This window comes from Elephas maximus, chromosome 11 (assembly GCF_024166365.1).
Source record: "Elephas maximus indicus isolate mEleMax1 chromosome 11, mEleMax1 primary haplotype, whole genome shotgun sequence".
In the NCBI taxonomy this organism is placed as follows: domain Eukaryota; kingdom Metazoa; phylum Chordata; class Mammalia; order Proboscidea; family Elephantidae; genus Elephas; species Elephas maximus.
This window is the reverse complement of record NC_064829.1, coordinates 95211107-95226746: the sequence shown is the minus strand read 5'-3', so window position 1 is coordinate 95226746 and position 15640 is coordinate 95211107. Positions and strand designations below refer to the sequence as shown.

Here is a 15640-nt window from a genome sequence, read left to right as displayed (position 1 = left end):
AAATTGAGGGTGGCATTGATTCAGTGGGAGAATGCGAGACTACCGTGTGTTAGGCCACGGTCCCATTCCTGGCAAATGCACCTCAGGCAGAGATACGTCCTGTATGTCAGTGGAGGCTTGCATGTATCGATGATGAACAGGTTTCAGTGAAGCTCGCTTACTGTGAAAATGGCATGGCGACAGGGTAAGTCCTCCTCCTCTAACTTCACAGTGACTCAGGATACAGTTCTTTGGTGAGGCCAGCTTCTTGGCTGTGCCTACTGGTATTCTTCTCCCTGGCCATTAACTCCCAGCCTCGGTTCCTCAAGCCCCTTGGGATGGCCCAGCCTCTGCCCTGCTCAGGCAAGTGTTATAAAGCTCTTTTAGCTCTGCCAATAAGTACCCAGAGGCACCTCACACAACCAGTAAGCTTCAGTCAAAGAACTAGAAGAACTAGATGGTGCCTGGCTACCACTACCAACCGCTCTCACCGGGATCACAATAGAAAGAATGGGTAGAAAATGTAGAATGAAATACAAACTAAAAAATAAAAACAGACATACTAATCTGAGTGAAACTGGAAGACCCCCCCAACACTGTTGCCCTAGGACAACTTTCCAACTTGAAGCTATAAACATACCTGGAGGCCACCTTTCAGCCAAATAGTAGACAGGACTATAAACAATAACATCCGTGATGAATGTGCTCCTTGGAACAGTTGACTATACAAGACCAAAAGGGCAACATTTGCCCAAACCAAAGATAAGACGATAAGGAAGGACAACGAAACCAGACAAATAGAAACTAGGGAGAAAATGGGGAGAGTGCTGACACACTGCAGGGATCACAACCAATGTCATGAAAAATTTATGTAAGAATCATTGGTTGGAAAATTAATTTGCTATGTACATATTCACCTAAAGAGCAAGAAAATGTTAAAAGAAAAAAAAAAGAAGAAGAAGAAGACCCTAGCTCCACATCAATCATCTTGTTTAACCAGCCTGGCTTTCTCCCCAAGCCACTCCAGATGTGGCCTTTCCCCACTCAGCTAAAGGATAACATCTCTTACTTTCCTGTCAGCTGTTACAGGTAACAATAACCAAAGCAACCATCTAAGAACCAAAAGTTTCACTTCCCACGCCCCTTCCTTCTTTGTCTTACAAATTCCCGTGCTTTTATGAGTCTGGAGCCATTGCACTAAGTCCCACTTCTGATTCCAACTGTAAAAATGGCATGGCGGCAGGATCAGACCTCCTTGTCTAACTTCTTGAGGGAGAAGGAGAATCATAATCAGCATCAACAGCCCAAGGCTGACTGCTCTGAGTTGGAGGTCAGACATACCTCCATCCTCCAACCTTTTCACCAGTTCTCATTCCCGTGTCCCTTCCACTGCACTCCCTACTACTCTGCTGGGTTCAATAACCCCTTGCAATGGCCACAAAGAGCTCACAGACACTACTCATGATTATGGGGTTTATGAGGGAAGTAACAGGATTAGGAATGACTCAGGATATAGTTCTTCAGTCAGGACCACTTCTCGGCTGTGCCCACAGGCAGGTCTCTCCCTGGCCCTCAGCCTCTCAGCCTCTGCCCCTAGGGCCTCTTGGGCTAGCAGAGCCTCTGCCCTGCTCAGACAAGTGTTACAGAGCACTTTAGTTCCACCATTAAGTGCCCAGATGTACCCCACTCCACCAGTAAGCCTCAGTTTGAAGGCGCTCAGCTCTCTCCGTGGGTCAGCAAGCCTAGCTCTACCAAGTGCCTGGGGGCACCCCAATCTGCCAGCAAGCCTCCTACCCAAAGGCGATTATTCTTCTTGCTCAGTAGGCCTGGAAGCCCACCTTGCCATTGTCTTTCAGTCTTTTGGTTCTGGCTGCATCTGCTGCCGCTCTTTCTGTGCCGCTGCTTCTCACTGTCTCTAGCTGTCTCAGGTGTTGCAACTCTCTCTGTCTCCTGGGTCTGGGAGGTTCTCAGTGCAGGGATCCCAGCTCCAAAGGATGTGCTGCACTCCTAGCTCTTCTTCTTGGTGCTAATTAGGTCCCTGCCCCCTCCCCTATCCACCTCTGAGATGGCTCACTTTAAGCCTAGCAGGATGGCAAAACCTGCCAATCTCCTCATTAGGATTCCATACACCTTATTTGTATGATCCCACCCCCACAAAAGTGTGTAATAAACCTTATTTGCATTATTAGCAAGCTATCCAATACCCTTGGTGGGTTACAAGCACCTCATTTACATAGTCTCACCCAGTCACTTGGTGGAAGTTACAAGACTGTGGCAAGAAAGGCCATTGCGGTGTGATGGATTGCTTTTATATGCAAGATGGTGGGTTTCCCGGCCCATGGAGCAAGGTGGTTACAGTGGGTGTGCGGACCTGCCAAGTGAGAGAGATGAGTACCTTCGGGTCAAGGCTTACAGGCCAAGTGGGGTGCCTCCTGGCACTTATCAACAGAGCTAAAAGAGCTTTGTAACACTTGCCTGAGCAGGGCAGAGAGAGGCACGCCTGCGGGAATGGCTATGAAGAGGCCGTCCTGATGGAAGAACTATATCCTGATGTTCCTGAACCTGCATTGTAACCTGCTTGTAACTTCCTTAATAAACCTCTCAACTGTGAGTATTGTCTGTGAGTACTGTGTGGCAACTGCATTGAATTGGGACCCAGCCACCCCCAAGCCACTCTTACAGCCACGGAAAAGCAATCCATCACATGGCACCAAGTTGGACTAGGAAGAAAGGCTAGGCGATCTACTTGTTTTTACTGGCCTCACCTGTAGTAGTCTTTCTCATATACCCCACTCCAAATATAACCTAGGCTTATTCCACCAGCTTTTTTGCCCTGTCTGTGATGGACACTCTCATATAAAACCAGTTTGTTTCTTCAAATCTTTTTCTGTCCTTAAACCGCTTCCTGCAAGACTTTTTCAGTCAGAAGCTATTCGTGGTTGTCCGTGTACCGGCTTTTTCCCTTTACCCTTTATTCTTTTCAGAAGCCTATCTCTGATGCACACTCTTGAACTCCTGCTTGTCCATTTTCAAATGTATTTTCATTCTGATTTTTTTTTTACAAAGTGTTTAAAGGAAGCGACAATATTACTTTTTTGCCCATGCAATTTGATCTCTGCCTTGTTTTCCTAGTGAAGTTCGAGCGACGGAAAATCTATCCATTTTTTGCAAGGGTTGAGGAGACAGCATATCCAACAGTTCCGCTAACTTTCTCCTCCTCCTGGCTTTTGGCACAAAGAAGCTGCTACATTTGTTCTGTACGGCCGGTACTCAAATATGGCCGCCTCCACACACACACACGCACACACACGCGCGCGCACACACACACACACACACACACACACACACACACACAACGGGAATGGCTCAGACGTATGACTTGAAAAGGCAGTGCCGGAAATGCCCTTGTCCGCGCTCCTTCAAAAGTCTCGACCCTCGCCTGTCGCCGTAGGCAGACAGGGATTCAGCGCGGAGAGTGGGGAAGAAGAAATAGTTCACGGAAATCAGTGCAACTTTTCGGAACTTGGGGTGATTCAGAAGAAAAACAGGTCAGTGTGTGTTTCTGTCTTGAAACAGCGCGAGGTAGGCGTGTGGACGTGGTGTCCTGATGACACTGATTTCCTGAGGGGGGCGCCGGGGTGAAGCTGTGAGAGGGGAAGCAGGTGTTAGCGCCGTTGGGGTCAGAGATGGGGTGAGCGCCTTTGTAGAACGATTAAGGCTTGTCCTGACTGTCAGGGTCCGGGGGCTTTGCGGATCTCTCTGCACGTAAGCGGTGGATGGGGTATTTACGATGAAAGCGGTGTCTGGTTCGGGATTTAATATGGGATCAGTGAAGTTGGAGCCGAGGGATGGGCATCTTAGGGATGTCTCGTCTAGGTTTCGTCTTCATAACGGCGTGAAGGTGGTCTGTGTCTCTGGTACAGAGGCTTGTGAGAACGAATATTTGGAAGCCCAGAACCCCAGGAACCTCGACTGGTGGGACAAAGGGCGGTATATTCCCCGGCCAGTAGTTCGAAAGCCTTGGTTTTTATTATCATCTATTTTCTCCTCTCAGCCAGTCGTTGGCTAACTGCTGTCTGAAGAACTAATCCACCACGCCGCCCATAGGTCTAGGGCTGTTTTCGCGCTGCAGAGGGAGAGTTGAGTGGTTGTGTAGGAGAGCTTACGGCCCACAAAGCTCCACATACGTGCATACTTTCTGCTTTGCTGACTGTGGATTGAATTGTGTCCCTTAAAAATACGCCTGGTAAATCCTAACCTCTGTGCTTGTGCTTATAATCCCATTTGGGAATGGGCTGTGTTTGTTTTGTTAGTGAGGTAAGATTGGTGTGGGGTGTATCTCGAGTCAGTCACTTTGGGGATATAAAAGAGATGAAACAAGCAAGCTAGCAAGCAGAGACGGGGGGAGATTGATGCCAGCCACATGGAGATCTCCAAGGAAGCAGGAAACAGAAGCTGAAAAGACCAGGGCGTTACCCCAGACCTGACAGAGAGAGAGGAAGCCTTCCCCTAGAGCTGAAGCCCTGAATTAGGACTTCTAGCCTCCTAAACTGTGACAAAATAAATTCTTGTTTTTTACATCCATCCAGTTGTGCTATTTCTGTTACAGCAGTACTAGATAACTAAGAATTTGGTACTGTAAAAATGGCATATGTTCGGTGTTTGGCCTCCTCCAACTTCACAAAGGAGAAGGACAATCAAGATCAACAGATCTAGGCTGATCCCTATGAGGCGAAGGTCAGACATGCCTCCTCTCTCAGTCGTCTTTACCACTTCTGACACTAACTGTCCCTCCCAGAATGCCCTCTACTTCTCTCCTGGGTTCGATAATTCATTGCAGTGGCCCACAGAACTCCACAGATAATACTCGTGATTATGGGGTTTATTAGGGAAGTAACAGGTTACAATTCAGGGTCAGAAATGCTCAGGATACAGTTCTTCCATCAGGACAACCTCTTCTTGGCTCTGCCCACAGGCAGACCTCTCTCTGGCCCCTCGGCTTCTGCCATGCTCAGGAAAGTGTTACAAAGCTTCTTTAACTCTGCCAGTAAGTGCCCCAGGCCACCCCACTCCACCAGTAAGCCTTAGCCCAAGGGTGCTCAGCTGTAGCGCCATGGGTTGGCATCTTTCACCATGTGTCAGCAGCGTGGAAACAGCAGACAAGAAATCAAACCATGCATCGCATTGGGCAAATCTGCTGCAAAAGATCTCTTTAAAGTGTTATGCCAAGAAATTTGGAAGACACCTACCTGGCCAACTGACTGAAAGAGATCTTTATTTATGCCTGTCCCAAAGAAAGGTGATCCAACCAAATGCAGAAATTACCGAACAATATCATTAATGTCATACACAAGTAAAATTTTGCTGAAGGTCATTTAAAAGCAGTTGCAGCAGGACATCAACCGGAAACTGCCAGAAATTCAAAACGGATTCAGAAAAAGATGTGGAACGAGGGATATCATTGCTGATGTCAGATGGATCCTGGCTGAAAGCAGAAAATACCAAGAAAGATGTTTACCCGTGTTTTATTGACTATGCAAAGGCATTCAACTGTGTGGATCATAACAAATTATGAATAACATTGCGAAGAATGGGAATTCCGAAACACTTAATTGTGATCATGAGGAACCTGTACATAGATCAAGAGGCAGTCGGGTGAACAGAACAAGGGGATACAGTGGTTTAAAGTCAGGAAAGGTGTGTGTCAGGGTTATATCCTTTCACCATATTAACTCAATCTGTATGCTGAGCAATAATCCGAGAAGCTGGACTATATGAAGAACAGGGCATCAGGATTGGAGGAAGGCTTATAACAACCTTCATTGTGCAGATAACACAAGCTTACTTCCTGAAAGTGAAGAGGACTTGAAGCACTTACAGATAAGATCAAAGACTGCAGCCTTCAATATGGATTACACCTCGTCATGGATTGAATTGTGTCCCCCCAAAATATCTCAACTTGGCTAGGTCATGATTCCCAGTATTGTGTGATTGTCCACCACTTTGTCATCTGATGTGAACTTCCTGTGTGTTGTAAATCCTATCTCCATGATGTTAATGAGATGGGATTAACGGCAGTTATGTAGACTCAATCCACAAGATTAATCTACATTTTAAGGCACTCTCTTCTCTTTTGAAATATAAAAGAGAGAAGTGAGCAGAGGGACAGGAGGACCTCATACCACCAAGGAACAAGAACCAGGAGAATAGCGTGATCTTTGGACCAGAGGTCACTGTGCTGAGAAACTCCTCAACCAGGAGAAGATTGTTGACAAGGACCTTCCTTCAGAGCCAACAGAGAGAGAAAACCTTCCCCTAGAGTGGACACCCTGTATTTGGACTTGTAGCCTACTTGACTGTGAGAGAATAAATTCCTCTTTGTTAAAGCCATCCACTTGTGGTATTTCTGTTATAGCAGCACTAGATGACCAAGACACTTCAACATGAAGAAAACAAAAATCCTCACAACTGCATCAATAAGCAACATCAGGATAAACGGAGAAAAGATTGAAGTCGTCAAGGATTTCATTTTACTTGGGTCCACAATCAACATCCATGGAAGCAGCAGTCAAGAAATCAAACGACATATTGCATTGGGCAAATCTGCTGCAAAAAACCACTTTAAAGTGTTAAAAAGCAAATATGTCACTTTAAGGACTCAGGTGTGCCTTACTCAAGCCTTACTCAAGTGGTGTTTTCAGTCGCTTCGTATGCATGTGAAAGCTGGGCAATGAATAAGGAAGACAGAAGAAATTTGATGCCTTTCAGTTATGGTGTTGGTGAAGAATGTTGACTATCCCCTGGACTGCCAAAGAAATGAACAAATCTGTCTTGGAAGCAGTACAGCCAGAATGCTCCTTAGAAGCCAGGGTGGTGAGACTTTCTCTCACATACTTTGGACGTATTATCAGGAGGGACCGGTCCTTGGAGAAGGACATCAGGCTTGGTAAAGTAGAGGGTCAGTGAAAAAGGGCCAAGACCTTCAACGAGATAAATTGACATAGTGGCTACAACAATGGGCTCAAGCATAACTACGATCATGAGGATGGCGCAGGACTGGGCAGTGTTTCATTCTGTTGTACATGGGTCACTATGAGTTGGAGCCAACTGGATACCTAACAACAACGTCAAACCAGTTCTCTGAGGAGAAAAGCATGTTCCCTAGTCTTGAAGAATCTTCTGTTACGGTTGTAATTTTGAGCATCTACATCTATAAGCCAAGTCCAGTCCAGAATAAGCCATCAAATTACTGCAATTTACATCAGCTCACAGTGTCAAACATCTTTCTCTTCACTCTGTTGGGTTGTTGTCAGCTCATCTGTAGCCATCCAAGCTAGGTCACAATGGGTAGCAGCCTTAGGCCCAAGAGATGACACACGCCCCTGACACTTCAGACCAGACAGCCCCTTTTCTCTCTCATCCCTAGCCCCCTTGGCCTAGGTCTATGGGCTCCACCCATCAGCTCAGGAGTCCACACAACTTCCTGCATTTTTAACCATCCAGCCCGTCTCTCGTCCCTACTGTCCATGGGATAGTTCAGTAGATACCTGTGGAACATGTCTAAATTCAGCCCATCTTTTTTTTTTTTTTATTCTTTAATATACTTTCCCCACTTCCACTCTTTGAGTGCACCCAGGGGGTTACCTCAAGTGAGTATACTAGGCTGTCTAATCACGAACTCCCTTTAACTTCCATTCCTTGAAGGGGATTTTGATGAGCATTGACTTTTCCTGGCTTGATACATCCAAGGGCAAACTGCTGGCTTGATCAAAATTCAAAAAGCAATACAGTCATTTTTTGTTTTTTCTCTGTGGGTCCTTCCTTCAAATGCAAATATTCTGTTGTCCCAGCAATTCTGGGTGGTTGTGTGTGTCTTTTAAAATGCATATTTTCTGGGTGGCCCCCAGGTTTTTGGCTTAAGGCCCCAATACTCTATATGCAGGACTACTGTATTCAAAACAACAGCCTGTGTTTCTTTCATGCAAATTTCTAGTTTCTCTTTTAGCATATCCAGTAAAGTATTGGCTGAAGGCAGCCTTACACACTGTCCATAATATCCAGTATTCATTTCCATCTTACTTGTGGATCTGCTTTACAACACTAGGTAGGGGAAACATTCAGTATTCACAGTATGTTCAGATAAACACATAACCCTTTTAAAAAATATTCTAGTTACATCTTTTACACCTCTTAATTATCTTTCAGTTCATATGCATATGCCCTTTGGCCTCTGGATGGGTGGGTCCAGTAGACCCTGGACCCCTATCAATCATCTTGCTTATCTGGCCTAGTTTTTGCCCCAGGCCACTACATGTGTCTTAGTTATCTAGTTCTGCTATAACAGAAATATCACAAGTAGCTGGCTTCAACAGACAGAAACTTATTCTCTCACAATGGAGGAGGCTGGAAGTCCACATTCAGGGCTCCAGTTCCTGGAGAAGGCTTTCTCTGTCAGCTCTGGGGGAAGGTCCTTGTCATCAGTCTTCTTCTGCTGTAGGAGCTTCTCAGCACAGGGACCTCAGGTCCAAAGGATGCACTCCACTCCTTGGTCTTGCTTGGAGGTAATGAGGTCTCTCACTTCTCTGCTTGCTTCTTTCTTTTATATCTCAAAAGAGATTGATTCAAGCAAGATACAACCTAAACCTGTAGATCGTATCTTTCTTTATTAACACAACTGCTTCTAATCCTGTCTCATAAACATCATAGAGATTTACAACACATCACAAATTGGAGGACAGCCACACAATACTGGGAATCATAGCCTAGCCAAGTTGGCACACATTTTGGGGGGACAAAGTTCAATCCCTAACAATAGGTAAGAACAACAAAAGTAACCATCTAAGAGTTAAAAGCCTCATTTCCCAAGCCCCTTTGTTCTTTCTCTTACAGAGTCCCATGCTTCCATGAGTATGGAGCCATTGCAAAGAGCCCCACTTCTGATGCCAACTATAAAAATAGTGTAGTGGCAGCATCTGACTCCTCTAACTTCACAAGGGGGAAGGAGAATCAAGATCAGCAGCCCAAGATTGATTCCTATGAGGAGGAGGTCAGACATGCCTCCTCTCTCCTCCATCTTTACCGATTCTGCCACAACTGCCCCTTCCGCAGCACTCTCTACTTCTCTGCTGGGTTTGATAATTCATTGCAACAGCCGCACAGAACTCACAGACAATACTCACAATTATGGAATTTGTCAGGAAAGTAACAGGTTACAATTCAGGTTCAGGTATGCTCAGGATACAGTTCTTCTTTCAGGACAGCCTCTCCTCAGTCATGCCTGCAGGCACACCTCTTTCTGGCCTCTAAGCCTCTCTGCCTTGCTGTGGGACGTGTTACAAAGCTCTTCAGTTCGGCCAGTAAGTGCCCAGAGGCACCCCACTCTGCCAGTAAGCCTCGGCTTGAATCCACTCAGCTCTAGCTGTGTGGGTTGACAAACCTAGCTCTGCCAAGTGCCCAGAGGCAACCTACTCCACCAGCAAGCCTCCTGCCCAAAGGCATGCAGTTTTCTCACTCCGTGAGCCAGTACGCCTGCCATACCATATCCTGCCAGTCTCTACTGCAGCTGTTTCTCTGCCACTGCTTCTCGCTGTCTTCATTGTTGCCTCTCTCTCTCTCTCGATCTCCTAGTTCCAGGAGCTTCTCAGTGCAGGGATCCTGGGTCTAAATTACACACTCCACTCCTGGCTCTTCTTTCTTGGTGGTGGTGAGATCATCTCTTCCTACCTCTGAGATGTCTCATTTTAAGCCTAGAGGGATGGCAAAACTGACCAATCCCCTTGGTGGGCCACAATTACCTTATGTGCACTGTCCTCACTTGGGTGCGAGCTTCAAACCACAGTGAGAAAGGGCACACAAAAGCAAGCCATTTCACTGCAAGTACTGAGAAGTGGGAGTGCTGCTCTAACAAATACCTACAATGTGGGTGTAGTTTTGGAATTGGGTGATGGGTAGAGGCTGGAAAAGTTTTAAGGTGCCTGATAGAAAAGCCTAGATTGTCTTGAAGAAACTGTTGGTAGAATTATGAATGTCAAAAGTAATTCTGGCAAGGGCTCAGAAGGAACTGAGAAGAGCTCCAGGAAAAATCTTAGAGAATATACCTGGTTCTAGCAACAAAGTGTTGCTAGAAATGTGAACATTAAGTGTGCTTCTGGTGAGGCTTTAAGAAAATGATGAACATGTGATGGACAATGGAGGAAGGGCAATGCTTTTCATGCTGTGGCAAAGAACTTGTCTGAATTATGTTCAAATGTTTGGTAGAAGGTAGAACTTGTAAGTGATGAACTTGGATACCTGACTAATGAAATTTCTAAGCAAGATCTTAAAGAGGCTGTGTGGTTTCTTCTTGCTGCTTACAGTAAAATGCCAGAGGAAAGAGGTGGACTTAAAAATGAACTGTGCAAACTTAAAGATTTGGAAAATTCATTTGTACAAACTAAGGACCGATATCCTAGAATGTTCAGCAAGGATGTGGCTACACATTCTTTTATTAAAGATATTAAGCCTGTGTCAGATGGTTCTAACCAACTACCACAGCAGAAAGCCCATAGCTTAGACTGAAAGTGGTAGAGAAAGAACAGAAGGAAATGACACTGTCTGTCTGTTGGAACTCTATAGGCAGAAAACAGGCCAAAGGAGCTACTTATGTTGTCCTTGAAGAAAAGAAAAGGACAATCCCTGGAGGAGCCTGGAGATCAGCAGAACTGTTGGAAGGTGTACAGGAAGCAAGGTCTTCTCGGTTTCTAAGGATGTGTGGCCACAGTTCCTGATCTCGAAGGGTGGGGTCACAGCCCCTTAGGTTCCAAAGCGTCAGATTTTCACCAACTTGGTTCTAGAGTGTGGGGCTGTCCTTAACCTGTGCCAGGGGCATGGGGCCACCCCCCAAAGTTGAGGGGTCGGGACTGCCATTTCCAAGGTGCTGAAGAATGGGGGCTGCCAGGACCGGGGGGTAGAATTGCCTCTCAGATGGACTCGGAGAATAGGGCCACCCAAAGGGAAGGGAACAGAGTTGCCATCCCATTGGGCCTGAAAGGCAGAGCTGCAGCTCAGGGCAGAGGGTCCTCAACCCAGAATCCATAGGGTGTGGCCAACACCCAGAGTCTGGAGGACAGGGCCACTTCCCAAATGCTGCCAAAACTGACCATTCATTATTTATCCTATGGAAGGTGAGCCATATCCGAGTTTATTAGTAAGTCATTGTGTGTCTGGTCCCCATTGGTAGTGTTGCAAATGGCATGCAGATGAGCTTAGGAATGTGGAGCAGTTCTATCCAAGTATGTACGGAAAAGTGCTTGGCTACTAGAAGATGTCGATTTCATCTGGGTCATTTCTCCCATTAATTCCTTACATTCTTTATGTGTGCCGCTTCTCTTTCTCTTTTAATCAATTTCATTAAGAATGTGTATTTTATTGGTCTTATCAAAGAACAAACTTTCTGTGTATTGGGGCTCTTCAATTTGGTTTTGATATTTTTGGGCTTTTCCATTCCTTTAATTTTTCTAAATTTATCTTTTTTTTCCAAAATGTACAACTTAACTAGTATAAGGGCAATATATGTATAACTGACCTCTGCCCTGGGCAAGAAATAGAACTTTGCTAACACCCAAGTGGTTATAGCAAGCACTTCCAGACATTTCTTTATAGTTTTACCATGTAGCTAATTATTCCTAATCTTTATAATTTATGTAGTTTGCCTATTTTAAACTGAGTATAAATGCAATTGCATATAACCCTTTTTAAAAAAAATCAGGATTTGTTTCTTCAACGTTTGTGAGAGTCATTCATATTGTTACACATAGATGTATTTACTTTGCTCTTGTAAAAGTGGCATGGCTGAGTCATCTGGCCTCCTCTGACTTCACAAGGGGGAAGGAGAATCTAGACAAACAGCCCAAAGTTGATTCCTATGAGGCGGCAGTCAGATATACCTGTCTCCAACGTTTTAACCAATTCTTATACTAGCCGTACCTCCCAAAGCACTCTCTTCTCTGCTGAGTTGGATAATTCATTTCGATGCTCACACAAACTCACAAACCATACTTACAGTTATGGAGTTTATTAGGCAAGTAACAAATTACAATCCAGGAACTCAGGATACAGTTCTTTGATCAGAACAGCCTCTTCTCGGCTATGCCTGCAGACAGACCCCTCCCTGGCCTTCAGCCTCTCAGCTCCTCCGTCCCTCAGACAGGCCCTTTCCTTGCTTGGACAAGTGTTACAAAGTTCTTTAGCGCACCAGTAAGTGCCCGGAGGCACCCCATTCCACCAGTAAGCCTCTTGCAGAATGATGCTTACCTCTTTTGCTCTGTGGGTTGACACACATACTATAGCTGCCTTACTCTCTCAGCCGGGAAGCCCATGCGCCATCTCTGACTGGTCTCCAGATTCTGCTGCCATCATTTCCCTGCCTCCACTTCTTGCCATCTCATGCCATCTCTGCTGTTACAGCTTGCTCTCTGTCTCCTGGGTCTAGAAGGTTCTCAGCCTAGGGACCTCTGGTCCAAAGGACGTGCTCCGTTCCCATCTCTTCTTTCTTGGTGGTGATTAGGTTACCCTTCCGCTCTGGTATTGACTCTCTTTTAAGCCTAGTGGTTGGGAAAATAACCAATCCCTTTGTTAGGGTTTCATATACCTTATTTGCATGGTTCCACCCACACAGGGCTGCCATGCGCCTTATTTGCATTATTAGCAAGCTGTCCAATCCCCTTGGTGGGCCACAAGCACCTAACATTTGCTGGGATGGTAGAGCATATGATTTTCTGATTCAGAATGGCCAATACCAGTCCATTTCAGCTCACTAATGCCTAGGATATTGATGTTTATGCATTCCATCTTATTTTTGACAATTTCCGATTTTCCAATTTTCATACTTCGTACATTCCATGTCCCTATTATTAATGGTTGTTTGCAGCTGTTTCTTCTCATTTTGCATTGTGCCACATCAGCAAATGAAGGTCCCAAAAGCTTGACTCCATCCACATCATTAAGGTCAACTTTACTTTGAGGAGGCAACTCTTCCCTTGTCATATTTTGAGTGTCTTCCAACTTGAGGGGCTCATCTTCCAGCACTATATCAGTGTTCCACTGCTATTCATAAAGTTTTCACTGATTAATTTTTTTCACTGGCTATAGGTCCTTCTTTCTAGTCTGTCTTAGTCTGGAAGCTCAGCTGAATCCCGTCCACAGTGGGTGACCCTGCTGGAATTTGAAATACCAGTGGCATAGCTTCCAGCATCACAGCAACATGCAAGCCACCACAGTATGACAAACTGATAGACGTGTGGGGTTATTTGCATAGTCTGACCCAATCATTTGGTGGGAGTTACAAGACCATTGCTACAAAAGCCATTAACAACAATCCATCACACTGCCTTGGGTTACCACAAGTAATTTTACTTTGAAAATATTGGTACCTCTCTTGTGGATCAAATGTGCACTCATTATGGGGGAATACATACCTCAGACTTAGAGTGTTATTTCAAACTGTATGTATAACTTCAACCTAATAGATTATACTTTAGTGTTTTCTAAAGTAGTTGTATAACTTGACAGTTTCTCTAGCAGAATAGTCTTCAGTTTATAGTTAGCGCTTCATGTGGCATGTTTAAAATATGTTTCCAGGCTCCAGTGTAAACTTACCCTTTTTTTTTTTTTTTGTGCTTTAAGGGTAAGTTTACAAATCAAGTCAGTCTCTCGCACAAAAATTTATATACACCTCGCTACATATTCCCAATTGCTCTCCCCCTAATGAGACAGCCCGCTCCCTCCCTCCACTCTCTGTTTTCGTGTTCATTCCGTCAGCTTCTAACCCCCTCTACCCTCTCATCTCCCCTCCAGACAGGAAATGCCAACATAGTCTCAAGTTTCCACCTGATCTAAGAAGCTCACTCCTCACCAGCATCCCTCCACATCCTATTGTCCAGTCCAATCCCTGTCTGAAGAGTTGGCTTTGGGAATGGTTCCTGTCCTGGGCCAACAGAAGGTCTGGGGGCCATGACCACTGGGGTCCTTCTAGTCTCAGTCAGACCATTAAGTCTGGTCTTTTTATGAGAATTTGGGGTCTGCATCCCACTGCTCTCCTCTTCCCTCAGGGGTTCTCTGTTGTGTTCCCTGTCAGGGCAGTCATCAGTTGTAGCTGGGCACCATCTAGTTCTTCCGGTCTCGGGCTGACATAGTCTCTGGTTTATGTGGCCCTTTCTGTCTCTTGGGCTTGTAATTACCTTGTGTCCTTGGTATTCTTCATTCTCCTTTGGTCCAGGTGGGTTGAGACCAATTGATGCACCTTAGATAGCTGCTTGCTAGCGTTTAAGACCCTAGATGCCACTCTCCAAAGTGGGATACAGAATGTTTTCTTAATTTTATTATGCCATTTGATCTAGATGTCCCCTGAAACCATGGTCCCCAAACCTCTGCCCCTGCTATGCTGGCCTTCGAAACATTCAGCCTTCTTGGCTTTTGGTTTAGTCCAGTTGTGCTGACCTCCCCTGTATTGTGTGTTGTCTTTCCCTTCACCTAAAGTAGTTCTTATCTACTATCTAATTAGTGAGTGCCCCTCTCCCACCCTACCTCCGTCCCACCTCTTGTAACCATCAAAGAATATTTTCTTCTCTGTTTAAACTATTTCTTGAGTTCTTATAATAGTGGTCTTATACAATATTTGTCCTTTTGCAACTAATTTCACTCAGCATAATGGCTTCCAGATTCCTCCACGTTATGAAATGTTTCGCGGATTCATCACTGTTCTTTATCGATGTTTAGTATTCCATTGTGTGAATAATTTATTTATCCATTCATCCGTTGATGGGCACCTTGGTTACTTCCATCTTTTTGCTATTGTAAGCAGTGCTGCAGTGAACACAGGTATGCATATATCTGTTCGTGTAAAGGCTCTTATTTCTCTAGGATATATTTCAAGGAGTGGGATTGCAGGATCATATGGTAGTTCTATTTCTAGCTTTTTAAGGAAGCGCCAAATTGATTTCCAAAGTGGTTGTACCATTTTACATTCCCACCAGCAGTGTATAAGTGTTCCAGTCTCTCCACAACCTCTCCAACATTTATTATTTTGTGTTTTTTGGATTAACGCCAGCCTTGTTGGAGTGAGATGGAATCTCATTGTATAAACTGATCTTTTCAGAGCTTCATTGATTTGTCATTGAGAGTCACACTTAACCATGAATTGATAGTTTTGTATGTTGTGTGGTAGAGATCAAGCTTATTTTTTTTTCTTCCAGATGTGTATCTGATTGTCTAATTGCCATTTTTTTTAAAGACATCTTTTATCCATATCTCTGCAAATTTTGAATCTTAGGTTTTATTGCCCACTGGTATAAAATGTTCTGAGTCACCAAAAAGGGACAGTCAACAGTATTGAGGACCCTGTGTTAAGAAGAGTGCCAGGAGCAGTGACAGCATCTGGGCCTAGAGGTAGTGTACCACTCACATTGAATTTTCCTTTCAACCTACAGGTCCTGACTCCTCAGCAGCAAGAGAATCACTTGAAGGAAGGAGGAAAAAGTTGCAAGATTTGAATACTATCATTCTGGGGACAGCCTTCACAGGATACTGGAATTTCTGAACTGAAATTAGAGCTAATCCAGAAAACACAGAGTATCCCAGTTGCTAACAATGTCCCAAGAACAAAAGAAAATGGTTCAGGCCCAGG

At 44.8% G+C, this 15640-nt stretch overlaps 1 protein-coding gene across 7 annotated transcripts in view; it reads left to right on the top strand.

Annotated features, from left to right (window-relative positions):
- The window catches only part of LOC126086036 (zinc finger protein 350-like), a 319021-nt gene that overhangs the window by 107147 nt on the left and 196234 nt on the right, over positions 1 to 15640 (top strand). For 4 of the 7 annotated variants that reach the window (XM_049902012.1, XM_049902005.1, XM_049902009.1 and 1 more), the window contains exons 1-2: positions 3333 to 3527; positions 15444 to 15639. The exons of 1 other annotated variant lie outside the window; for it this stretch is intronic. In XM_049902012.1, the coding sequence (XP_049757969.1) occupies positions 15604 to 15639 (36 nt within the window). In that variant the 5' untranslated portion in view covers positions 3333 to 3527; positions 15444 to 15603. Of the gene's footprint in view, positions 1 to 3332; positions 3528 to 15443; position 15640 lie in introns of those variants that run through there. 2 more of the 7 variants (XM_049902007.1, XM_049902010.1) reach the window with 2 other exon arrangements.